Source organism: Salvelinus namaycush, chromosome 22, assembly GCF_016432855.1.
Source record: "Salvelinus namaycush isolate Seneca chromosome 22, SaNama_1.0, whole genome shotgun sequence".
Taxonomy (NCBI): domain Eukaryota; kingdom Metazoa; phylum Chordata; class Actinopteri; order Salmoniformes; family Salmonidae; genus Salvelinus; species Salvelinus namaycush.
This window is the reverse complement of record NC_052328.1, coordinates 17,371,068-17,398,416: the sequence shown is the minus strand read 5'-3', so window position 1 is coordinate 17,398,416 and position 27,349 is coordinate 17,371,068. Positions and strand designations below refer to the sequence as shown.

The 27,349-nt window shown below is 42.6% G+C and overlaps 2 protein-coding genes across 2 annotated transcripts; one reads left to right on the top strand and one right to left on the bottom strand.

Annotated features, from left to right (window-relative positions):
• The first annotated feature begins 1,383 nt into the window (after nt 1-1,383).
• LOC120017924 lies at nt 1,384-20,668 on the top strand. The gene is made up of 3 exons (XM_038960879.1): nt 1,384-1,515; nt 12,267-12,834; nt 18,810-20,668. The coding sequence occupies exon 3, from the start codon at nt 18,819-18,821 to the stop codon at nt 20,397-20,399; it is 1,581 nt and encodes a 526-aa protein (XP_038816807.1). The 5' UTR covers nt 1,384-1,515; nt 12,267-12,834; nt 18,810-18,818; the 3' UTR covers nt 20,400-20,668.
• Nucleotides 20,669-24,922: 4,254 nt separating this feature from the next.
• On the bottom strand, nt 24,923-26,949 carry zgc:153981 (dual specificity protein phosphatase family protein). The gene is made up of 3 exons (XM_038960167.1): nt 26,828-26,949; nt 26,114-26,331; nt 24,923-25,134 (listed from the first exon to the last, which is right to left on the bottom strand). Exons 1-3 carry the CDS (start codon nt 26,947-26,949, stop codon nt 24,923-24,925), a joined length of 552 nt encoding a protein of 183 aa, XP_038816095.1.
• Nucleotides 26,950-27,349: the final 400 nt, after the last annotated feature.

Genomic DNA, 27,349 nt, shown 5'->3' with positions numbered 1-27,349 from the left:
TTGCTCTGTACTCCAGCACTTTGAATTTGAAATAATACAATGACTAGAAAGTTAAAGTGCAGACTAACAGTTTTCATTTGAGGGTATTTTCATCCATATCGGGTGAATGAACCGTTTAGGAATTACAGCACTTTTTGTACATAGTCCCCCCCATTTTAGGGGACCAAAAGTATTAGGACAAATTCACTTATACGTGTATTACAGTAGTCAAAAGATTTGTAAAAATGTATTTGTCCCATATGCCTAGTGCGCAATGATTTCATCAAGCTTGTGACTCTACAAACTTGTTGAATGCATTTGCTGTTTGTTTTGGTTGTGTTTCAGATTATTTTGTGCCCAATAGAATTGGTGGCTCTCATAGGGGGCTTAGCAAGCGTAAATCTAAAGAAGGTCAAACAAAAGACGCTTGTATGTGATCGCTCACCTCCTGTGGTAAACACAAATGCTGGGTTATCGTTTTTGCCCGCCATGTTAAGGTGTAAGATTAAAATTTTGACCAGTATTGTCGCAGAAAAATAATCCCGCCGCAAAAGGATTTGAATGTTTAGTGAGTCCATTCACTCATTTCCGCCAATGTAATGTTGCTTGATTGGTGGTTAGGCCATCAGCTGGCTCAAATTAGGCTACATGAAAAGTGCAATACTGTTAATTTAACCTTGTTTTAGTACAAGTTTTCAGTGAATTTATGTAAATCCTTTATGTAAAACAGAGTGATCAAATTCAGAACCTACATCTGTATACTGTCTGTCTATTATAGCTCCATGGCTTTAATATCAATTTTGATTGGTGCTGTTGATCCTCGCCCTTTGACCTCAGTTGATTACAGGCCATGGTATCTTATAGGGGATGATCCTAAAGCTTTGACAACTTCTACTGTCAATCTGAAAGGTGGAGATAAAGTGTGACAAAGCAACCCGCAATAAAAACACATTCAATATCTATAGTTTATGAGGAGTCACACTCTGTAGAATCTGCATACTGCGACTTGCAATGTAATATAATTTGCCCGTTTTTGATCTGAATTCCTTTATTTCAGCTCATAATGTCATTCTAGGTTTCAAAATGAAACAGTGCTTTGTATGAATCACAGAAAGCCATCAGACGAGAATCATGCATGCTATGCAGATTTCTTCTATCAGGCAGTGTGAACTGTGAAGCCAGAATAGGAAAAACAAACGGGCTTAGGAATGCATTCTAGGTCAAGGTGAGTCTGTGTGTGAAACTGAATAAGCAGATATACTGTAGAGTAGATGTGTCTCAGGGTTGTGTGCGTAGGCGTGTTTGCAGGGCCAGAAAACAAGGAACTGAGCTCTAAAAAGCACCTGTGAATGAACAACAGTGCACTTTGGAACTGCTGATACGCTCTACACTGAATCCACAGTTTTCGCAGGATCAGGTATGAGCCCCACAGTCAGAGTGGGGTGTTGTGGCTAATGCAGAGGTCGCTAAAACAAGAGAACGAAGAAACCAGAGAGGAGCATTGGAGCACCACAGATCTGACCCTGTAATATGAAGGTAATACTAAAGATGAAATGGGACAGGACAAGTTACAACGCCTTCCAATTTGTTCAATTGCCACATACCTGCATGGCTTTGTATGTTCTTCAGTTGGTGAAAGGTGGTTATACTGTATAAGATAGTTATTGGTTTGAATCCGGATAAGAATTTCAAATAGTGTACAACAGGTCAAATGTTTTGTTGTGTTGTATGTGTGTTGTATGTGTGTTGTATATCCCATTACCATATGGTGCTGTTCCTTTATGTGCACGTAATTATGTCCTATTTCAGCGTTTCCCAAACATGGGGTTGTGATAGAAACTATGAAATAAACCATTTTTAAAATGTGCTTGGTTCACAGAACCGGGGTTACCTCAGTAACCTCCGGTAGCCGCTAGATGTGGTTGTAATAAACAGAGCGGTTTCTATTTCCTTCCCACAAATGTGACTCTATCTTTTGAATGGTTTAAGCTACAAAATATTATGACCCCATCACTGAAAGATAAGACTCTAAGGAACATGCATGTTTCCCTCTACAATGCCCACAAGCCGCGCAGGACTCATTAAAACAGAGTGGACAAGACAAGGCACTAAAGCAGACTGGGGAGAAAATAACATCATCAATGAGGATGTTCTATTCTACATAGAAGATCTTACAGAATTATTGCCTGATGATCTTCTGAACTTCCCAATACCTTCTGATGCATCTCAGTCACTTCAAATCATACCTCTTTCAGATTGAAACGCTGTAAAAAGTCAGACTGATTTGTAATAGACTTATAGCGCCAATTAAAAAAGTAAACATTGGCCACATTTTTGACATGGTGTGTAAACATTTTTTTTGTAATATCAAGATTGGTTCGCAGGCCAAGAAAGTTCAGGAACCCCTTTAGTTTAGTTTTAGTTTATTAATTCAACCATTTTAAAAAACAAGCACACATAAAACTTGAAAAAGCCATACATGCACATGAATAAAATCATTGAGGATAACACACAATAAAGTCTGGGACTTATTTCCATTGTGGTCCTCTTGAGACAAGATGGCTAGACAAGATCCAACACAGTATGGCAGTGATAATAAAACAAAAACAGAGAAGAAGAACATCTATCTCATCATTCCAGTTACATCATAGGGGTTATTCATATGGGTAAAGAAGACATCAAAAATATTTGTAATTTATTTTTAAAGCTCCCCAGAGAGGACGTTGTTTTTATAAGCAGAGGCAACTCATTCCATTCTGATGCTCCAGTATACAAGAAAGTACCTTTCCCAGCATTACTCCTGAACCTGTATAAGCACACATCAGCAACACCTGCTCTGGTGCTGTGATTGTGTGCATCCCTAACACGAGGAAAGTAATCACTTAGATATCTGGGTGCAGGACCATAAATACTCCTGTAAACCAAACCTAGTCTAATCTGGGACACCCTAGCCTCAACAGGCAGCCAGTTTAGTTCCTGAAAGCAGCTCCTGCCTATATGAGTACGTGGACTCACCTTCAATACTACCCTGATCAGCTTATTCTGGGCTATCTGGAGCTTCCCCTTCATAAGTTTAGATAAGCCCCCAAACCAGGAAGTACTAGCATAGTTAAAATGGCATTGAATGAGGGCAGTAGCTAGCACTTTCATGGAGTCCTTATCAAACAGCTTGAACTTTCTAGCCAAAAACTTAGTCCTGGCATTAACCTTCCCTAGCATCTTATTGGCTATGCTCACACCTCCCAAGCTTCCATCAAGGATACATCCCAAGTAGCTAACAGAGGTTTTAGTAGTCAGCACCTCACCCCCTAACTCCACTCTGATTTTAGACGACCTACACAATTTAGGTCTGGATCCCAATGTATTGCTTCAGTTTTCTCTAAGTGCAGAGATAGCTTATTATCTCCAAGCCATTTGCTAATGTTAGTAAGCTCTGTGCTAAGTATGCTCTCCAACATAGTTTTACTTTTGTGAGACACCAGAAGTGTAGAGTCATCCGCATAAAGAAAAAGACAGCAAGAACAAGCATCTTTCATATCGTTAATATACAATAAAAACAGCAGAGGCCCAAGCACGCTCCGTTGCGGAACGCCACAAGTCATTGGTTTTGCCTGAGACAGTGAACCATTAACCGCTACTACTTGCTCCCTTCCTGATAAATAGGACTTTACCCAGCCTAGAGGGATACTGCTTAATCCCAGTGCCTCCAGTTTGGAGATTAGGAGACAGTGGTTAACTGTATCAAAGGCCAAGTGTAGGTCAAGCAGTACCATTCCACACAGATTTCCCTCATCAATCTATTTCCTGATGAAGTCAGTCAAGTAAAGTAGACATGAATCAGTAGAGTATGTTTTTCTAAAACCCAACTGAAAATCATACATTAGACCCTGTTTGTTAACATATTCATACATTTGCTCATGTACAATTCTCCCCAGGATCTTTGATGTTACACAGAGGATAGATACAGGCCTATAATTTCCAGGGTCAGACTATCCCCTCTTATACAGAGGTATAACTTTAGCTTGTTTCATGTCCCTGGGAAAGGTGCCTTGTTCAAGAGAGAGATTAACGATATGCGTAATACAAGGGCCAATTTGCTCAGCAGAATCTATAAGAAACCTTGCAGGAATATTATCCAGGCCTGTGGCTGGATAAACTCTGCCAGCATACTGACTATTTTGGCTGTTGCTACCTTTGCAAAAGAAAAAGAGTTTGGCTGAACCCCTAATAATACTTCTTGACTTGGTTGCTTCCACACAAACCAGAACTGGTGGGAAGCTTGCTAACCAGCTTGCTGGCAACAGAAGTAAAAAAAGAGTTGAATTCATTGGCAACCTCTGCTTTTTCATATACCATCTCCCCCTTGATGTTCAGTCCAATACTGTTTAGTTTGTTTTTGGTAGTACTACTACAGCCTATGTAACAGTATAACTTTAGTACGTCCCCTCGCCCCGACCTCGGGCGCGAACCAGGGACCCTCTGCACACATCAACAACTGACACCCACGAAGCGTCGTTACCCATCGCTCCACAAAAGCCGCGGCCCTTGCAGAGCAAGGGGCAACACTACTTCTATGTTTCAGAGCAAGTGACGTAACTGATTGAAACGCTACTAGCGCGTACCCGCTAACTAGCTAGCCATTTCACATCCGTTACACTCACCCCCCTTTCAACCTCCTCCTTTTCCGCAGCAACCAGTGATCCGGGTCAACAGCATCAATGTAACAGTATAACTTTAAACCGTCCCCTCGCCCCGACACGGGCGCGATCCAGGGACCTTCTGCACACATCAACAACGGTCGCCCAAGAAGCATCGTTACCCATCGCTCCACAAAGGCCGCGGCCCTTGCAGAGCAAGGGGCAACACTACTTCTAGGTTTCAGAGCAAGTGACGTAACTGATTGAAACGCTATTAGCGTGTACCCGCTAACTAGCCATTTCACATCCGTTACACCTAGTTCCTTAAATGATTTCCAAAGCTTTTTAGGGTCATTTTTGTTCTCAATTATTTTCTCAGCAAAGTAACCCCTCTTAGCTTCATCCATCCTGCTCTGTGCTTCATTTCTGTGGTGTTTATATAGTACAAAATCATGTTGCTCTTGAAAGTTCATTTTTTACAGGCCTTATTCCTTGCTTGGATAGATTCTAGAATCTCATGATTAAACCAAGGGCTATATCTCTGCTTTACCCTGACCCGTCTAATGGGAGCCATCACATTCACCACATCAACGAATCTACATTTAAAGACTTCCCAGACACAGTCTACCCCTACACTCTCTACCACAGGTGACCAGTCAATTTTACCCACTTCCTCCCTAAACTTTTCTACACAGTATTTTTTGAGTCCTCTAATTCTAACGGTTTTGTGACACTATAATATATCTTAAAAATCCTCCTTGTGCAAAATGTAATAAAATGATCACTGATTCCATATACTATTACTCCACTCTGCGAGTCCCTGTCATACAGTATATACAATATGTACACAGCACAAGAGCTCAAATGCAGCATATGTGGCACTTTCATTTTGTTCGCTGTCGTGAACACAAACATGGATATTAGAGTGCAGGTCCGCAGATTAAACTGTCCCCAAGGGGAGAACAGCTTTACTGAATATGCAAAATGTTGTAAAGTGAAACTTGACCGAGGAGAATGACCTATTATGACAGATAATGTTTAAGGCACATACAAGTGGGGAGAATAAGTATTTGATACACTGCCGATTTTGCAGGATTTCCTACTTACAAAGCATGTAGAGGTCTGTAATTTTTATCATAGGTACACTTCAACTGTGAGAGACGGAATCTAAAACAAAAATCCAGAAAATCACATTGTATGATTTTTAAGTAATTAATTAGCATTTTATTGCATGACATAAGTATTTGATCACCTACCAACCAGTAAGAATTCCGGCTCTCACAGACCTGTTAGTTCAGACCTGTTAGAAGCCCTCCTGTTCTCCACTCATTACCTGTATTAACTGCACCTATTTGAACTCGTTACCTGTATAAAAGACACCTGTCCACACACTCAATCAAACAGACTCCAACCTCTCCACAATGGCCAAGACCAGAGAGCTGTGTAAGGACATCAGGGATAAAATTGTAGACCTGCACAAGGCTGGGATGGGCTACAGGACAATAGGCAAGCAGCTTGGTGAGAAGGCAACAACTGTTGGCGCAATTATTAGAAAATGGAAGAAGTTCAAGATGACGGTCAATCACCCTCGGTCTGGGGCTCCATGCAAGATCTCACCTCGTGGGGCATCAATGATCATGAGGAAGGTGAGGGATCAGCCCAGAACTACACGGCAGGACCTGGTCAATGACCTGAAGAGAGCTGGGACCACAGTCTCAAAGAAAACCATTAGTAACACACTATGCCGTCATGAATTAAAATCCTGCAGCGCACGCAAGGTCCCCCTGCTCAAGCCAGCGCATGTCCAGGCCCGTCTGAAGTTTGCCAATGACCATCTGGATGATCCAGAGGAGGAATGGGAGAAGGTCATGTGGTCTGATGAGACAAAAATAGAGCTTTTTGGTCTAAACTCCCCTCGCCGTGTTTGGAGGAAGAAGAAGGATGAGAACAACCACATGAACACCATCCCAACCGTGAAGCATGGAGGTGGAAACATCATTCTTTGGGGATGCTTTTCTGCAAAGGGGACAGGACGACTGCACCGTATTGAGGGGAGGATGGATGGGGCCATGTATCACGAGATCTTGGCCAACAACCTCCTTCCCTCAGTAAGAGCATTGAAGATGGGTCGTGGCTGGGTCTTCCAGCATGACAACGACCCGAAACACACAGCCAGGGCAACTAAGGAGTGGCTCCGTAAGAAGCATCTCAAGGTCCTGGAGTGGCCTGAACCTGAACCCAATAGAAAATCTTTGGAGGGAGCTGAAAGTCCGTATTGCCCAGCGACAGCCCCGAAACCTGAAGGATCTGGAGAAGGTCTGTATGGAGGAGTGGGCCAAAATCCCTGCTGCAGTGTGTGCAAACCTGGTCAAGAACTACAGGAAACGTATGATCTCTGTAATTGCAAACAAAGGTTTCTGTACCAAATATTAAGTTCTGCTTTTCTGATGTATCAAATACTTATGTCATGCAATAAAATGCTAATTAATTACTTAAAAATCATACAATGTGATTTTCAGGATTTTTGTTTTAGATTCCGTCTCTCACAGTTGAAGTGTACCTATGATAAAAAATGACAGACCTCTACATGCTTTGTAAGTAGGAAAACCTGCAAAATTGGCAGTGTATCAAATACTTCTTCTCCCCACTGTATATGTTGAGTTTTCTCTTTCCAAGAGAAAAGGTTTAGCCTACAGTTGATGCTTGAACAGTGCTATAAAGTTTCTGGTCTTACTCAATCAATCAATCAAATTTATTTATAAAACCCTTCTTACATCAGCCAATGTCACAAAATGCTGTACAGAAACCCAGCCTAAAACCCTAAACAGCAAGCAATGCAGATGTAGAAGCACGGTGGATAGGAAAAACTCCTTAGAAAGGCCAGAACCTAGGAAGAAACCTAGAGAGGAACCAGGTTCTGAGGGGTGGCCAGTCCTCTTCTGGCTGTGCTGGGTGGATATTATAACAGAACTATGCCAAGATGTTCAAATGTTCATAGATGGCCAGCAGGGTCAGATAATAATGATCACAGTGGTTGTAAAGGGTGTAACAGGACAGTATTACCTGGTAGAGTTTCTCACACCACAGATGTTTTACCGCTGATGCACCTCTTTTGTGTTTGCTTCAGGCCAATGGAACCCAAGGAGATGGTGTATATCTTTTTTTATTATATTATTTTACCTTTATTTAACTAGGCAAGTCAGTTAAGAACAAATTCTTATTTTCAATGACGGCCTAGGAACAGTGGGTTAACTGCCTTGTTCAGGAGAAGAATGACAGATTTTTACCTTTGCAGCTCAGGGATTCAATCTTGCAACCTTTCGGTTACTGGCCCAACGCTCTAACCACTAGGCTACCCTGCCGCCCCATGTATATCTTTATCTCTGATGGTCATTGTTGGGAATGAGGCATACTGAAACAAAGCATTATTCGGATATCAATGCCTGCTCCAATGTTTGTTTATACACAGACATTGTTGATAAAAGGTGTTTTTGTAATGTTTGTTCAAATTTTCACGGATAGTTTGCATAAAGAATTGGAGAGTTGGGGATCTATTCAGTGAGCCGAGTGTGTCAGTCATCCATACTCTTTTCAGACAGTTTTTTTCTTAGTGCTCTTCTCTGCCGGTAATTATATCTGAATGCAGCTCGGGCTTTCTTGTCTCTAACAATGCCGGGAAGATAACACGACCATGTTAGGGCATTGCTGTTGCTGAGATCCCTTGTCGTAGCAGGGTTGTATGATAGTGTATCTAATTTAATTTCAGTCTGAAATTCAACAGACAATTTATCAATCTGTCTCATCACCCCTTCTGTCTGATTCTATTCAGGTCCTGAAACTGTTACTATAATTGGAACAGGAGTTCTGACATCATTCTTAGCAGTGTAGGTTGTCGGTCAGCAGGGTAACACACTATGGGTCTGCCTCAATCCTCCATCCCTCGCTTACTGTCACTCTTTGAACATAACCCTTAATCCCCACCTATATGTCCCTGGTACAGCCCCCCTCCAGATGTTCAGTCTGTCTTAATGAGACTGGTGCTCCTAATAATAACTCTTCCTCCCTCCCCTCCCCCCAAGGTCGCTACAACAACCACTGAGATACAGACACACAAGCCTAGCCCATCCGATCAAACGCAACCCCTTTCCACACCTCGATGAGACTTGTTAACAATGCTACTACAGGCAATGTGTGAAAATGATGTTACCTTTTTCATAAAAGCATGAAACTTGGTACACTTGTATAGTTTTGGGTCCTGGACATTTTCAGAAAGGGAGCCATCGCAAAAACGCCTCTTGGCAGCCAATTTTATTTTCTGCCATAGCCAGTCAATCCATTTTCCTTCATATGATTACAATGGTAATATGAATAGTCAGTACAACATCATAAACAGTTTCAATTATTATATAATGGTCAACGGGGTTGAGCCATGGCAAAGAAATCAAATTAAATCTCTGTTTCTGAAAACGTACAAAATACAATATCATTTTTTTATACATAATGCTGGAAAGTGAAGCTCAGTTTGGGGGTAATGCCATCAACCATTTTTTAGTCAACCATTTTTGATTCTGCATCACCAAAAATGTATGGAGTCAGCCATTGACACCAAGCCGAAGGCAGGAGCAAGCAGGATTCTAAACGGGACAAGAATGTATGGTCCCCCCACTTCCCCATTCTCACTTCATAGACTTCAAGGCTTTTGCTAGTATACATGGCGAAACTCTCTGGAAGATCTTGAGATCCGATTCAATATATACTAATCAAGGTATACTATTTTGACCACTTTGAATGCAGTGTCATTATGGGCAAGTCTGCGCGGTTCACTGTGCAGTCTGGAGTGAGACAGGGTTCCATCATCTCTCAGATCCTCTTCCTTATTACTATTGACTGGATCATGACCAAAACCACATCATACAAACCCAGAGATATTCACTGGACCCTGTTCTCCCAGCTGGAAGATCTCTAAACTTAGCCAAAAACCTCACATTGTGCATATGCCCAAGTCATCCCATCTGGAGATCTGATAAATTCAGCCTCAAAACAAATACCCCCTATATAACAGCAATGTCAAATCAGTTCTATTGTATGCTTTGCCCGTGTATGTCGACAACTCTCAGGCTAGGGTCTTGTACACTCTGATCTACTATGACCCTGTTGGTCATCCATGTGCTTATTATAATTCGTCTTGCCTAAATGAACAACTGTCTGGTGGTCAGATGTACTCTGCTGTACTTTCTTGCCTAAATTGACAGCTTGTCACAGCTCGCACTCCAAACTTTTACTATGTACAGCTAAAGAAGGTTTCTTCCAGCCACATAGCTGCTGCTTGCTCTTTGGGGTCTCGGCCGGGTTGTTGTAAAGCACTCTGTGAAAATTGTTGTTGTGAAAAACGCTATGTAAATAGCCCTTGTATTCATTGATTTTGATGTGATGCGAAATGAGCTTGATTGATGTTATATTGACTGCTAGTGCCATCATAAAGAAGAATTGGGAAGTGTTCAAAAATGAAAATGTTCTGTTCTGAAATATAAGTTGAGGAGTGGTGAGTGGCATTTGGGTCCAGCAATCACTTGAGGTACATACCTGCCCATGAAATCACCCAATGAGCTCCCTGGGTGCAGACCAATCAAATGCCCTTCCTGTGTTCTGTAAATTGAAGCAGTGTCACACAGTATCCACTTTCATAACCAGGGGCAAGAAGACAGCAGCTGTATGGCTTTCTATGCCACATACATGATATTCTATTGTGTTGACATTGTCAGAAACTGCACTTTTATTGGATATTCTTCCATGGCTTACCATAGTGGTCCACTAGTATATAATCATCTGAACAATTTATGATGTTGTACATGGCAACATTGTAATCCGTGACCATCAAAACATAGGTGTACACATCACCTTTTCTGTGTTCAACAAATACGAAGTAAAATACATTGTCCGGTTATGGCAGAATAGAAAAATGTCCGGAACGGCCACCAGGAGGCATTTATGCGATGGCTCCCTTTCTGAAAATGTTCATGCTTTTATGAAAAAAATTAGGCACATATCACCTGGACTATAAACAACAATATTTTTTATCTATCTCAGCAGCATGCACTAGGCACAGCTAATTAGGAAGATCAAAGGTTATTTTTGTTCCCTCTGCTAGATAAATATAATTACATAATTTGACCCTCAATTATACAAATACAATTACAATATCCCAAACAAGGACATTTGATATCAATCAATCAATCAAGTTTATTTTATATAGCCCTTCGTACATCAGCTAATATCTCGAAGTGCTGTACAGAAACCCAGCCTAAAACCCCAAACATCAAGCAATGCAGGTGTAGAAGCAGGCTTTGTCATGACTTCCTTTTGTTTGATCACACATTTTCTGTCTTCCAATCAAACACCCTCTCTGCCTGTATTTTTCACCAGTTACCGTGGTGAGGATAGGTCCTTTACTGAAGGTCCCCATCCCCTGATCTTCACCCTCCTCTCGCACAGCCAATGGACTCACACTGTTGCATTTGAATGTTGTCCAGGAGTGTCTGACTCTCATGTTATCAAAGCAGGATATAGTATGTTGGTTGCCCCTGGATACTAATCTACAGTCAGTTTTGCATTCCCAATTGTTAAGGTTATGATTTGGGAAAGGTAAGCTGATCCTAGATCTGTGCTGAAGGGAAACCTTATGAATTACAATAAATACTGTTTTATAGTGTCATAGCTATCTAATCCATTCTACCACATAGTACTACAATACTCCCATACTCCCATTACTTTTCATCTTAATATGCCATCTCAAGCAAGTTACATTCATGCTTTTCATTCGTTGTCATGCAAAGACGGACATACAGTACCATGGCATGTGACATCCCTGTAGAAGAAGTAGACTTAAAATCACATTGTTCTCTTGTAACTTGACAACTATGAGCACTGTCAATTCCAGGTGGACATGTTTTCACTGTCTGTCGCCACCCAGCAACTTAGAACATTAACATTCATCCGGGTCCCATTGAGTATTGCAGTTTCCATAGCAACAGGGACAAAGTGATGGAGAGTGGTTGAGAGTGATAGGGAGTGTGTCAGGGAGTAGGCGAGGTAGGAGTCGAAATAATGTGTGTGTGTGTGTGTGTGTTCATGTGTGTGTGGGGGGGGGGGGACCAAGAGAGAGAGGAGGATGAGAGAGAAAGAGGAGGATAAGAGAGAGAGAGAGAGAGCGAAAGAGGAGGATGAGAGAGAAAGAGGAGGATGAGAGAGGGAGAGAGAGTGGAGGAAGAGAGAGAAAGAGGAGGATGAGAGAGGGAGCGAGAGTGGAGGAAGAGAGAGAGAGAGGAGGATGAGAGAGAAAGAGGAGGATGAGAGAGGGAGCGAGAGTGGAGGAAGAGAGAGAGAGAGGGTAGGATGAGAGAGAAAGAGGAGGATGAGACAGGGAGCGAGAGTGGAGGAAGAGAGAGCGAGAGAGAGGGGAGGATGAGAGAGAGAGAGAGAGGAGGATGAGAGAGAGAGAAAGAGAGAGAGGAGGAGGATGAGACAGAGAGAGAAGAGGATGCAAGAGAGACAGAATGTCTATGTGAGGGGGCGTTTTTTTCGCCATCAAACCTTCTATTTTTGCCAGAGCATTCATTCATGCAATTTCCTCTCTCTCTCTTCTTCTTCCAGGTGGATGGAGTGGCAATGAAGCTGTCTGCCTGACTGAGCATCTCCTCATTATCATTCCCCCTCCCCTCTCTTCATCCAATTCCCTAGTCCTATCTGCCATCCCCCTCTCCACCACATACAGAGCCAAACAACTACCACCACCGATCTCTAACACCGTTGCACACACACATAGAGACACACACACACACACAAACACACACATACACTACCCCTCTCTCCTGGGATACGATTTGAAGATTCGCAAGTGCAGCCTCTCATTTGTAATCAGATGAAAGAAAGGATTATCTCAAGGTTTGCCCCATCTTGTTCCCGGCCAGGATAGAGGGACGGAGGAGGAAGAGGAGGAAGAGACTGGAGAGGAGAGAGGGAGGAGTCTGTGGATGGTGCGTGGCGAGAGGAGGTCACCTGTAGAGAACCACTTTCCTCTCCATTCAAACAACCTGGACTAACAGGTGTTTATCCTGGGATCCTGGGGGATAACTTGACTCTGACACACACACACAGAGAGAGAGAGAGAGTAAATAAAGAAGAGGAACATAAGGCACGGATCTTATATTTTTTCTAAAAGGTAAGCAGGGGTTACAACAGAGACCTTTCAGGGTGAAAAAAGTGAAATCTCTGTATTCCAGAGGTGTAGAAATGTTGTTGTTGTTGTGTGTGTGTGTGTGTGTGTGTGTGTGTGTGTGTGTGTGTGTGTGTGTGTGTGTGTGTGTGTGTGTGTGTGTGTGTGTGTGTGTGTGTGTGTGTGTGTGTGTGTGTGTGTACATGGTTGGGAGTGGGTGGGTGGGTGGGTGGGTAGAATTTACCTGCAGGTTATTTGGGGGAAGAAATGAATGCAGGCCTTGAGTGAGTCATTCAGTCCCCATCTGGCCCTGGTCTCATACACACTTCAGATACTTGGGGCATTATTATTGTTTAAGTGTGTCTATAGCATAGTAGTAGGAATATCCAGTTGTTGCATTGCGTGAGGTACATTCTGAAATATTCGAAGCATTTATGTAAAAAGAAAAAAGGCAACTAATGCATTTATCTGACTTCTCACACCTCTATTTTCAGACTACCACACATCAGGTGTTTGGTTCTGGTGTCAGTGGGCAAAGTGTTGGCATTCCTTTCTTTATTACTGACTGGCCGCATGCTCCTAAACCTTTAGGCCATTTCATCTGCCTGCTTTGTCTATTTCCAGAAGTGATCTAACCTCTGCTTTTAACCAGCTTAGATGTAACCAATTTATAGGAGACAGATGACTTGTTGTGCCTCTGTGCTTAGTCACACTTTATTTGGATAGTCCGCATAGTCAACTATCTGTTCATAAGCAACTGCTAGCTAAGGTTAAGGTTGGGGTTAGGGTAAGGGTTAAGGTTAGGGTAAGGGCTAAGGTTAAGGTTAGGGTTAGGGTAAGGGTTAAGGTTAGGGTAAGGGCTAAGGTTAAGGTTAGGGTTAGGGTAAGGGTTAAGGTTAGGGTAAGGGCTAAGGTTAAGGTTAGGGTTAGGGTAAGGGTTAGGGTAAGGGCTAAGGTTAGGGTTAGGGTAAGGGTTAAGGTTAGGGTAAGGGCTAAGGTTAAGGTTGGGGTTAGGGTAAGGGTTAAGGTTAGGGTAAGGGCTAAGGTTAAGGTTAGGGTTAGGGTAAGGGTTAAGGTTAGGGTAAGGGCTAAGGTTAAGGTTAGGGTTAGGGTAAGGGTTAAGGTTAGGGTAAGGGCTAAGGTTAAGGTTAGGGTTAGGGTTAGGGTAAGGGTTAAGGTTAAGGTTAGGGTAAGGGCTAAGGTTAAGGTTAGGGTTAGGGTAAGGGTTAAGGTTAGGGTAAGTGCTAAGGTTAAGGTTAGGGTAAGGGTTAAGGTTAGGGTAAGGGCTAAGGTTAAGGTTAGGGTTAGGGTAAGGGTTAAGGTTAGGGTGAGGGCTAAGGTTAAGGTTAGGGTAAGGTTAAGGTTAGGGTAAGGGCTAAGGTTAAGGTTAGGGTAAGGGTTAAGGTTAAGGTTAGGGTAAGGGCTAAGGTTAAGGTTAGGGTAAGGGTTAAGGTTAAGGTTAGGGTAAGGGCTAAGGTTAAGGTTAGGGTAAGGGCTAAGGTTAAGGTTAAGGTTAGGGTAAGGGTAAGGGTTAAGGTTAAGGTTAGGGTAAGGGCTAAGGTTAAGGTTAGGCTAAGGTTAAGGTTAGGGTTAGGGTAAGGGTTAAGGTTAAGGTTAGGGTAAGGGTTAAGGTTAAGGTTAGGGTAAGGGTTAAGGTTAAGGTTAGGGTAAGGGCTAAGGTTAAGGTTAGGGTAAGGGCTAAGGTTAAGGTTAAGGTTAGGGTAAGGGTTAAGGTTAGGGTAAGGGCTAGGGTTTAGTAGATAGTTGAAATGTTACTGATGGTCTGTAGAGCATCACAGATGGACTATCCAAAAAGTGTTACTCTGTGCTCTGTACTTCAGATTAGCTTATCCACTGACACCAGGCCCTACAGTGATTCCATTGCACAATGTTAAATGACTTACACAAACACATAATGTTGGAAATGACTGTGAAAACATTCAGCTTTGAGCTGTCAACACAGATAAATTCAAGAAATATATTGAACGACTCACAGAGACCATCATGCATGTCATGCATGTTATCCCAAAAAGACTGTTCATGTTGCAGCTGCTTTCTTATTCAGTCTGTAAAGCCCTCACAGAGCCCCTACATGTTACTAATGAGGAGGTGTACCATGGGACTGGGGTGGGATGGAGAGCTACCATGGGGCGTTAGTCTCCCAGGGTAGAGCAGGCTCATTGGTGATGCTTTTAAAGCTAAACTGACCCTAGAGGCCTCTTATGTGAAGTAGAATAACAAGACACTAAATGGGAATGAAATGCAACATTTTAAAAAGCCCATAGAAGGCTATATAGAAAGGTCAAATTCAAATTCTATTGTTAATGTGCACCAGTCTGGTTTTAGATCAGGACATAGCACCGTCTCAGCAGCTACGCTAGTCTTAAACAATGTGTTAAATTGCTTAGATCATAGGAATCACTGTGCTGCCTTATTTACAGACCTATCCAAGGCCTTTGATACTGTCGACCATCCCCTCCTCATTCAAAGGTTGTCTGAAATGGGCCTCGGCCAGATGTCTCGCATGTGGTTTGGGAGCTGTCAGAAAAGGACACTGTGTGCTTTCTGATGGTGTCAAGTCAATATCACTAAAGGTCTCCTGCAGGGGATGATTTTGTGACCGGTCCTCTTTACTATTTATATCAATAATATTGGTCTATCTGCAAAAACCTGTTACATTCATCTGTATGCAGATGACACTTATGTATGCTGTTGCTCCTACTGCTGACCAGGCTATGTTGGAGCTGCAATCAGATTTTGTTGCCTTGCAGAAAGCCCTTGTTGATTTAAAACGTGTACTTAATGGGGGAAAAACTAAATGTATGTTGTTTTCTAATTCTCGTAGAAATATTTCAGATGGTTCTCTCAGCGAGCAGATTCCCGCCTATAAATATCTAGGCTTTTGGATTGACAATGTGAGATTTTTTAAAAATGGATGAGCTAATTAAGAAGCTGAGATTTAAAGTAGGCTTCTTTTATTGAAGAGCACATAAAGAACATGTACGATACATACACAACGTATCTTTGCTGTCTTACACAGGAGCGTAATTACATTTACATGTTAAGGGTACATTTTGGCTGTATAGAACAAATATTTCAAGAGTCTAAATAAGAATACAATTTGGATAAAGCCACAGAAAAACAACAGAAACAAACAAAAAAAAACTGAAATTGTAAGTGTCGACGCTGGTAGAGACAGGAAGCAGGTATAGGGAGTGATGGTGACGGACATGACAGCGTCTGGACAAAACACACAACGACATTAATGCAGACACAGGGAACAAACGGGGAAGCAGACAGTTATAGACGGGGCAATCAACAAAGGGAAGTAGTCCAGGTGAGTCCAATGAGCGCTGCTGCGCATAATGATGGTGACAGGTGTGCATAATGAAGGGCAGCCTGGCGCCCTCGAGTGCCAGAGAGGGAGCGCGGGAGCAGGCGTGACAGAAATGACAGATTAAGACCAGTACGATATGTCAGGAACTCTGACCAGACACCTGGTCATACCTATGTTGTCTATGTTGCAAGATTGATGTAATTCTCTTCATATCAGCAAGTTTAATAAAGTAGGCTTATTTTATATAAATAAATTATATCTCTCCCTAAACAGCAGGAAGCAGGTTGTACAGGCAACCTTCCTGCCAGCTCTTGATTATGGTGACAGCATTTATCAGAATGCAACAATCACTGCACTGTACCATAGTGTGCTTCGCTTTATCACAGGTAACAGGTTAAATACTCATCACGGCATCATTAATCAGAAGGTCGGCTGGACCTCTCTAAATTCCTGTAGATCACTTCATTTCTACCTTTTTGTTTACAAAGCTATGCTGCACAAGTTTCCAACTCACTTCTCTGTTAAAGTAGAAAAATATGAGGCACCAAACCCGCTCACAGGGTTGGTTAACTTGAGGTCTCTTGTGTCTCTACCGACCTAGGTATATCAGCGTTTAGTTTTAACACAACCCCATGTTTGGAATCATTTACAATCCTCATTACATCTTGAATCCCTGGTGCCAATAGGGCAGTTTAGAACACTGATGAGGAATACATTCACTGAGGTGTGTTAGGGTTGAAATCATTTCTTTGTGAAATGTAGTGTATCTGTAACTGCTGTATCTTGTAGTTGATTTTTTTGCTGTTTTATTGAATTAGCATGTTGATTTGTGAATTGTTTGTTCTTAGGGCACTATTGAGAATGAGACCCTGGTCTCAATTGGGCTCCCCTGAATAAATACAAGAAAAAAAACACATACAAAAATAAATACATGTTAATAGATTGAGCAAAACATCCTTTTAATCATCATTCCTGTGTTGGGAAGCTTGTTGTTGGTTAAGTGAAACCTGTTTCGTGTATACAGTATAAGGGTATTTGACTTAAAGGTTATGTGACCGAGGTTTAGCACTGTAGCCGACATCGTATCATCACGCCATGTCACAAGTTAACACATCCAGTACCAAAGCTTTAGAGAGGCTACATTGGAGACATCCCTTAATGCTCTCAAAGAAGACACAGACAATCTTGTGTTTCTCCTTTAATCTAATGGAACATTGAGGGGCTGATCCAGACCTAATCTGACGGGCTAATCTCTGACACTGTGAGTGAGGGACACCTGACCAGTCTGCTCATGGTGTAACAGATGTGATTGTACTTCGTAACTCAATTTATTTATTTATTTTTATTTAACCTTTATTTAACTAGGCAAGTCAGTTAAGAACAAATTCTTATTTACAATGACAGCCTACCAGAAGGCAAAAGGTCTCCTGTGGGGACAGGGGCTGGGATTAAAGAACATTTAAATAATAACAATATAGGACAAAACACACCACGAGAAGAGAGACACCACAACACTACATAAAGAGAGACCTAAGACAAGGTAGCAACACATGAAAACACAGCATGGTAGCAACACAACATGACAACAACATGGTAGCAACACAACATGGCAGCAGCACAACATGGTAGCAGCACAAAACATGGTGCAAACATTACTGGGCACAGACAACAGCACAAAGGGCAAGAAGGTAGAGACAGCAATACACCATGCGAAGCAGCCACAACTGTCAGTAAGAGAGTTTTTGAATGAAGAGATGGCGATAAAATGGTCCAGTTTGAGTGGTTGTTGCAGCTCGTTCCAGTCGCTAACTGCAGCGAACTGAAAAGAAGAGCGACCCAGGGAAGTGTGTGCTTTGGGGACCTTTAACAGAATGTGACTGGCAGAACGGGTGTTGTATGTGGAGGATGAGGGCTGCAGTAGGTATCTCAGCTAGGGGGGAGTGAGGCCTAAGAGCGTTTTGTAAATAAGCATCAACTAGTGGATCTTACGATGGGTATACAGAGATGACCAAAAAAAAATTTTTGGGGTATTTGTTTCATTAGTCCATTGTTGATATAGTCCCAAAATGTTTTGCATGTCAGCAATCATGTTTCCAAGATAAGTAACTTTCAAAATACAGAAATACAGCCGGTAAGATGCATTTAGCATCATATTTTGCATCATCGCAAACGTCAATATATTGATATGCAAGCAGTAGGTCCTGTTCCGAAATAATGCATTCCATTTTCATATTTACAATGTGTATGAATTTAAAAAACGCATTATACAGGCTGTATTTCTGTATTTTGAAGAATATATATCTTGGAAACTTGACATGCTAAACATTTTGGGACTATATCAACATGAACTAATGAAACAAATACCAAAAGATAGTTTTGGTGTGGAGTTTCCCTATAACGTGTCAAAACACTTGGGCTAGACTTGACTTCAATTATTTAAAAAACATTGAAATTCTAGCTGTCAAGTCTGTCGTTACAGTACACTAGCTCCCAGCAGGAGGATGAGTCATCTCATAATGAATCAATTAGCATAGTACCAGATCACTGGTTTCATCAGAGAGTCCTCATGCATAGACTGTGTACAGTAAGCTCCCATTGACATAAATAAGAGCTTATGTCCCTGTCTGTTTCCATTGTGTTCCAGGGCTTTCTCATGGCAGAGAGTGGGCATCCCGTGTCAGCACTATACCCACCAGGGGGCAGTGTTTCCCCTGACTCTGCCCTCTGCACCGACCCCCTCCTACCTCTCTCTAAGAGCTCCACAGATGGGCTGACAGGTCCTCTGAGGCAGGAGGAACTCAGGAAGGGCTCCAGTGAGCATACGGCTCCATGCTCCCAAAGAGACAGAGAAACAGGCAGACAGGGGCCTTCTCAGGCCGTCCAGAACAACATCCAACCGCACACATCTGACCGCGTGGACCCCAGGAATGCTGTCCGCCCTCACACAGCCCATCACCACGAGGAGGGCGTCACCAATCATGGTCACGAAGCCTTATCAGCCTTCGGAGAGAGCCAGGCGCCCCACCCCTTATCATCATCACAGAGAGACCTGGGAGGACTGGATCTATCCAGGCTGCCTGTCCAGAGGAGTCACTCAGATACGCTCCACATGCTCAGGGAGGTCCCTGCCCCTCCACCTCACAGTGAAAACAGCTGCCCTTCGTGCCCAGGGAGAGACTACCTTTCCCAGGTTGCCTCTCGTAAGGCTTTCTCCACCTTAGCCTGCAAGCAGCCCTTGCAGCTCCAGCACTGCAATACAACCACAACCAACCCCACTGCCTGCAGACGGGGAAACGGCGGGGGAGGCAGACCCACACAGCAGCCTCAGGCCGGGTGTGTCAGGGTCGGTGCCCCTAGCCCCTCTAACACAGCCGCTAAGGTCGGCGGTGAGGCCCAACGCCTACAATCATGTGAGGAGGCCATCTGCTACTGCACTTTCGTCCACCCCCACGGGACGTTGAAGGACACTTTTGCGGCATACTGCCACCCCCAACCCATCACCACCCCTGCCCAGCTGCTGCCACACCTTCCGTGCACAGAAGCTGAGTTCAGGGACCAGAGGGTGCTCCCGCCTCACCTGGCGCCTACCCTCCTCTCCCTCCCTCGCCTCATGTCCTCCGTCAGCGAGACAGGGCTGGATGCCAAGCGCCTGCTGCAATGCTGCAACCTCAATTGCAACCTCAACTGCTCCTGGGCCAACACTCTACACCCTAGTGGAGCCCTGCAGCAGGACATTCAGAAATATAGCTGTATAAGCAGCAACAATAGAGCCACCAGGGACACAGGGACCATGATGTCCCCCAGGGAGCTCAGGGACGTGGGGGTGCAGACGGGCCAGGTCCACGAGACGTGTCCGGCCCACGTGTTCCCCCAGGTCTGCCTGGTGGAGGAGAATGGGAATGAGAACGGGAACGGGAACATGAACGAGAACGGGAATGAGACAGACACGTCCCAGAAGCCCCCAGTGAAGGAGGTGAAGTGGGATGCGGAAGGGATGACATGGGAGGTGTACGGGGCTTCTGTGGATCCTGAGGAGCTGGGCCTGGCCATCCAAAAGCACCTGGAGCTGCAGATCAAGGAGACTGCTGGCCGCGCTGCCAAGCTGTCCCGCCAGGATCCAGCTACATCCAGGAAGAGCAGCGGTGGTGCCATTGGCTGGAGGAAGAGGAGCGGGGTGTTGGGCTATATCAGAACCCCAGCCTGCTGCGCACGCTCCAGCACGGCCGTGGACTGAGAGGGGAAACACCGGGTTCCATGGTCAAGATAGCTGTTGCTTTATTACACATCAAATGTGACTCCAATACACCAGAGATAGTGTGACCAGTCTGGATTAAGAGAATCTGTGTGGCTGTCAGAAACATGGCATGTGTACAACAACCTACCATCGTATTGCTGAAAGAGGTGAATGGAAAGACAGTGAAAGGTTCCATTTGGATGGACTTTATTGGTAACGGTACCTTCATCATCACCGTAGATGCCAAGTGATAGAACAGAGTGCTGCCATAACAGTCATACAAAGTGATATAATGGTTTCTTACTCATTTAAGATTGAGTTTTTTACTGGGGGGGGGGGGGGGGGGTAACTCGATCTGAACAAGAGGTTTGTGTAAACGAACATGCTAAAAGATATAAACAACACAGTATAGGAAAAGAAAGCTCCAATACACCACAGACTTCGAATCACCATGGCTAGAAATATGTGTCTATCTTCCTCTCATTTCTGATGCTATGATTCAGTCAAATTCTGTGTGAATGTTTGAAACATACCGTATACTGTATAGGATTTAGCACATGGTAGAGACCACAGAAATGTATACCGTTTCACAATCACTTCTACCGCTCCGTATTCACATGGAAAATATAGAAAAGTTATCGCAATGCTGAATTGACAGTACGTCATTAGACTAGCATAGAGCAAGACTTAAACTGACCTTCGAGGATTCATGCAACACTGTGATGCAGAGGAGAATACCGTGACATAGAGAAGGGGTTAACAGACTGGAGAATGTTTATCAAGAACGCAAACATCTCATCACATCATACAATATATTAATGCACATAACAATAGGTGAAATGGCCTGTTTGTGAATACATTTTTCATTCCATTTTTCAACTTCTCTTATATAAACAGTTATTGCGTTTGACCCTTTAATAATGCCAGGTAGACAAACTCATTCCATGGAGGGCGTAGTGTCTGCTGGTTGTTGATTTTCCCTGTTAATTAAGACCTAGACAACAAGGTGAGGGAAGTTCCTTATAATCAGTGGCCTTAATTAAACAATAAAGTACAAGAGAGGAGCAAAAACCCGCAGACACTCAGCCCTCCGCGGAATGAGTTTGACATGTGCTTTCATGGATATGTTCTGTGTGATGATTGTCTTGTGGACTCAAAAACACAGCCAAATAATTATTTTAGTCATATATCTAACCAGAGGGTTAAAGGTTAACTATTAACCACTAAACAGTCATGGTGTTTATCAAATAACAATCACTGAAAAGACCCACACCTCTACTCTGAGTCTGAATTCTATCACTACTGTAACAGTATCTTGTCAATTTACTGTGCCATAGCAATGTACTGCATTGGTATTGTAAAATGGATGAGTTACAACTAGCCGGTTAGATTGATAAACCTGTCAAGTATGTAATTTACAACATATTGCATTCGCAAGAGATTTTGACCAATCACAACAAACACAACAGGTGCTATAACCTGATTTAAAGTTGCTTTTTACTGTTGCTACAATGCAGGAAGAATTGTTTAATCATGATATCAGTTGTATAATGTTGAAGAAAGTTATTGTTGTTTATTAAATAATGACCAAGCTTAGCATTAAAGGGCTCTTTTGTTTTTTACAGTATAATTTGAATACAATTAATTTATCCTACTTTAGTAATAATCACAAAGTTGCCATTTCAGGTCACAGCACAGGTTGTTCAGTATTGTTGGGTTTCTATTGGAGGCCGTGAGACCAGATGGCAGGTTAAATAGGAGTCCTTATCAGTAGAATATTACTGCTGTTATCAAGTCTTTAAAACTCCCACCTGTATTGATGGTTATGTCCAATGTAAGTCGATTTGTAACTTGGCAAACCCAGTAATACCACAAATGAAGGGTCTCAGATAATGTGTTCTAGGCTACTGTTGATATCAGCAATAAAGTATCTTAGATGAAGTTGTGGTGGTGACATCAAGGAAACTGTGTTTCCCCCCTCTGTATTACTGAGCCTAAACTAACCCCTGGTGACACTAATGTTAGTTTGTAACACTAAGGCAGTCACTACAAATAAAAATATGTTTTTTCTCATCGTTTACCTTGCTGTAAAGTTATCAGAATCAATGTCACTGGAGTGGCAAAATTCACAAAATGAGAAATATTTTTATACTACGGAAGGTTCAATCTGCAATTGAGAGCTTGGTAAATGTAACCATTGACCATGCAGGATATCAACATTATAGTTTTAACCATGTTTTGAGGCTATACAGTGTTCATTTAGAATCAAGGGAGTGAAACATGCTTATATATTGGGTTCTGATGGTGCACAACAGTTGAACTAAGCTCATGAGGCATTTATACGTTATTTTCCTTAAGAATCAATGGTTGTATTTCAGTAATAAAAAATCAAATAAAAAATACGTACCAATCGAAGATTGCCCCTTTAAATGAAACTGCATGGTGTGTGTGTGTGTGTGTGTGTGTGTGTGTGTGTGTGTGTGTATGCACATGTGTGTGTGTGTACGTGTGTGTGTGTGTGTGTGTGTGTGTGTGTGTGTGTGTGTGCACATGTGTGTGTCCTCTGCTCCTGAGGAGGAGGTCCAGCTGTATGAGTTGGTACAGGAAGCCAGAGTTTGGTCCATTATGGCATCCACCAGAGAAAGGTATATAATCAGATACGCCAGAACACCACGGCGGCTGATGCCCATAGCACAGTGGACAAACACCTTGACTCCAGGACATACATAGTATTATACCTTAATAACCATTTTGTTTCAGAGCGGTGTATGTGTGTGTTTGTGACTGCACTCAACGTCTTGCTTCATGGTGGTATAAATTAAATCTGCAGTGGGGTTGAAGTGAGGATGAAGGTTAAACTCTGTATCATCTGGAGCCTCCACCACACCATAGTACTCCACCGGCAGGTCGCTATAGTAACCTGAGCCAGTGATGATCCGGTGACAGCCGTCCTTACTGTTTACGATGTGAGTGATACCCAGAGATGACAACAGGGCTTTATCACGAGCCACAGCCCTGCGTATTACATACTGTTCTATAAACTATAGTTCTACACACACAACATACTCACTCCGATGTAGAGGTTGGGCCAGACTAGGTCCTACAGGCTGCCTATTGGTCCACAAGATCTGACACAGCTCTGACAGATGAAATGTGTCCTCTTGGTTGGCTGACAGACCACTGCAGGGGCAGAGACCAGTGTGTGTGTGTGTGTGTGTGTGTGTGTGTGTGTGTGTGCGTGCATGTGTGTGTGTACCTACAGGTTGCCGATGTAGCGGTTGGGCTAGACTTGGTTTGAGGTGGCCGGTGGGCTGTCGGTTGGCTAGCAGGAACACCAACAGCTCAGGCAGACGGACGCTCACATCACCGCTCCCTCAGAGACATGCTGACACAGTCTGGAGAGGAGGTGTGTGTCACAGTGACAGCTAAACCAGAGCAGAGCAGAAAACAGTCTGGTCAGGTCAACAATTTCAAATAAAACGTCTTTCCCCTCTGATCCAAGTCAACTTACTTTTGACAGGCAGCATAGTCCCTCCTCTCACTGTGTCTGCTCCTCTTCCCACACACACACCTGCAGTTAGTTTCCATTTTTAACCCTCTGTAATTCTATACCTTCTCACCAATGACGAAAACATTTACTGGACAGCTGGACACTATTCAAAATGGAGAGGAGTTATTGTTCATAATATAGTTGTAGTAGACGTCTGAAAGTAATACAACAGACACCAAACTGGAACAAAAATTACCTTTTTAATTGTGTAATCTCATTATTAGTGTTTCAACTGATAGATTCCCAGGAGACAATGCTCAGCTGCACAACTCACAGCAGGTTCAACTATCACCACTGGCTAACACAGGGATGTTGAAAAGTTCAGATATTTTAGATTTTAAAAGGCATTGAGCATCGACATTATCTCCAGGGAATCCTGCTACCGCATTATATGGTTATTTACAGTATATACAACATGCTGTCACGTTCGTCGTAACATTTAAGTGAGGAGGACCAAGGCGCAGCGTGATAACAATACATTCTTCTTTAATGAAGACGAAAACGAAAATTATACAAACTAATCAAAACAACAAACGTGAAGCTATACAAACAATAAGTGCATACACTGGCAACTTACACATAGACATAGAGAATCACCCACAAACTACCTAATGACTATGGCTGCCTAAATATGGCTCCCAATCAGAGACAACGATAGACAGCTGTCTCTAATTGAGAACCAATCTAGGCAACCATAGACATACATACACCTAGACTAAACACTGCCCCATAAACATACAAAAACCCCTAGACAATACAAAACACATACATCCCCCATGTCACACCCTGGCCTAACTAAATGTGACACATGCTGTGCTTTAATACCAGTTTGTACCTACTGTAAAAGTCCTACAACTACATATTTTCAACCAGTATAAAGGATTGTGTGTGAGATGGATAGATAGATAAGAGGGGAGACGGATGAGGTGAGACGAGCGAGTGATGGGAGGAGAGAGGGATGAAAGAAGGGCTGTCAGAGAAGAGGACATAGTCTCCTCTTGCGTGTGAGCTGTGTGTCGAGGGTGAGCAGTAGTGACAGGAAGTGTCTGTTGGGGTAGATGGCGCGTCGCTGGGTCACATGTTTGAGCGCGGTGCGAAGCGGCAGATGACAGTGCATCATCAGGAACGCCAGCACCAGCGTGGCGGAACGACTTATACCCATGATGCAATGCACCAACACCTTCCCTGGAGAGGATAGAGAGAGTGTGGGAATAAAGAGAGAAGGAGGGAATGAAGGGAGAGGCAGAGTTTGATGAAGGAACTCAAATGTCCCTAGAGACAGTCTTAAATAAACTGTACAGAAGTAAACACATTCAGTACATAAACACAGTAAACACATTCAGTAATGTAAACACATTCAGTACATAAACACAGTAAACACATTCAGTAATGTAAACACATTCAGTACATAAACACAGTAAACACATTCAGTTATGTAAACACATTCAGTACTTAAACACAGTAAACACATTCGGTTATATAAACACATAAAGTACATAAACACAGTAAATACATTTAGTAATGTAAACACATACAATACCTAAACACAGTAAACACATTCAGTAATGTAAACACACAGTACATGAACACAGTAAACACATTCAGTCATGTAAACACATACAGTCATAAACACAGTAAACACATACAGTAATGGAAACACACACAGTACATAAACACAGTAAATACATTTAGTAATGTAAACACATAAAGTACATAAACACAGTAAACACATTCAGTAATGTAAACACACAGTACATAAACACAGTAAGCACATTCAGTCATGTAAACACATACAGTCATGAACACAGTAAACACATTCAGTAATGTAAACACACAGTACATAAACACAGTAAACACATACAGTAATGTAAACGCACAGTACATAAACACAGTAAACACATTCAGCAATGTAAACACACAGTACATAAACACAGTAAATACATTTAGTAATGTAAACACAAAGTACATAAACACAGTAAACACATTCAGTAATGTAAACAAACAGTACATAAACACAGTTAACACATTCAGCAATGTAAACACACTTTACAAACACAGTAAACACATTCAGTCATGTAAACACATACAGTCATAAACACAGTAAACACATTCAGTAAACACAAACATATACATACAGTAAACACCTGCATTAAAGTGCCCGTACCATCTTTAGTCTTCAGGGCCTTATGTATGAAGTCAGCTGCAGGTTTAAAGTACTGGCTGAGGTCAAAATGGGATGAGTCTTCTGTAGGGAAGCCACAGTACACACAGGTGTTTCCATAGTAATCCTGGTCACCGATGCTGCCCTGCTTAAAGTGAGCTGCGTTCAGGATGTGTGTGATACCAAGCTTCTTTAATGCACCCCTGTTCTGAGCTATGGCCCTAAGGAAAAGACAGAGGGTGAAATATATGGGGAGAGAGACATGTGAAATGTGAGATTGCATAACTGTTTGAACAGAAATAACATGCAGAGAACGGATTAATCAGTGAACAGCCTGGAAGAATATAGACAAGATTTAGGCAAAAAATGAATGCAGTAGTTTAAAAAAAGAGCAATATTCAGTAATTCCATGTTCAGTATGTGTTCAACAATGTTCTGTAAGGTTTAGTAGTGTTCAGCAGAGTTCAGTAGGGCAATAGAGTCCACTATAGGAACTTGAGATGCTGAATTCCAAATCAACCTCTAGCCTCTGACCCTGAGTCTCTACTTTTTAGCTCTTACTCATACCTCTATAGAACCGAAAGGATTGGATAGGGGGATCCAATAGATTTCATCTATTATTATCTCTATTGCCGTATTTCTAAAACCCATCCAACCCAGGGGCAGGGGTAAGGGAATTTAGAAAGAAAATAACTAAAATAAGAAACAAAATCTTACACGTTTCCGATGTAGAGATTAGGCCAGACCTCATCTAGTGGTGTCAGATCAAGCTTGCAGGACTCCAGGATTGACTCTAGTTCTTTAATAGCCACCAGGTCTTGCTGCTCTCCCTTTGACATTCTCCCTAGACAGTGGCACCACCTTGACTGACTCAACTACTGCAGCCCTCTGGCCGTGTGTGACCAACTCCAGCAGGCGAGGGTGTGTGTGTGTATGGGGGTGGGGGTAGGTGTGTGAGGGACATAAGCAGGTGGCTGCTGGTTGTCCACCGATTTAGCTCTGGGTTCAGCCTGTTCTTTCTCTCTGTTTCTTTCTCAGTCTGCCTCTCTCTCTCTTTCAGTCTCAGTCTCTCTTTCAGTCCCTCTCTATATATACAGTGCATTCAGAAAGTGCATTTACTCATCAATCTACATACAATACCCCATTTTTAACAAAGCAAAAACCATGTTCAGAAATGTTCTCAAATTTATTAACAATAAAACATTTAAATATCAAATACATAAGTATTCAGACCCTTTA

What these genes read in the sequence shown, in the direction of transcription:
- LOC120017924 (XM_038960879.1), top strand. Translation starts at nt 18,819, where the DNA reads ATGGCAGAGAGTGGGCATCCCGTGTCAGCACTATACCCACCAGGGGGC.
- zgc:153981 (XM_038960167.1), bottom strand. Translation starts at nt 26,949, where the DNA reads ATGTCAAAGGGAGAGCAGCAAGACCTGGTGGCTATTAAAGAACTAGAG. An exon ending in AATCTCTACATCGGAAACGT is followed by an intron (nt 26,332 to 26,827) that starts GTAAGATTTTGT and finishes TCTTTTCCTTAG; the next exon opens with GGCCATAGCTCAGAACAGGG. An exon ending in GGCCCTGAAGACTAAAGATG is followed by an intron (nt 25,135 to 26,113) that starts GTACGGGCACTT and finishes TATCCTCTCCAG; the next exon opens with GGAAGGTGTTGGTGCATTGC.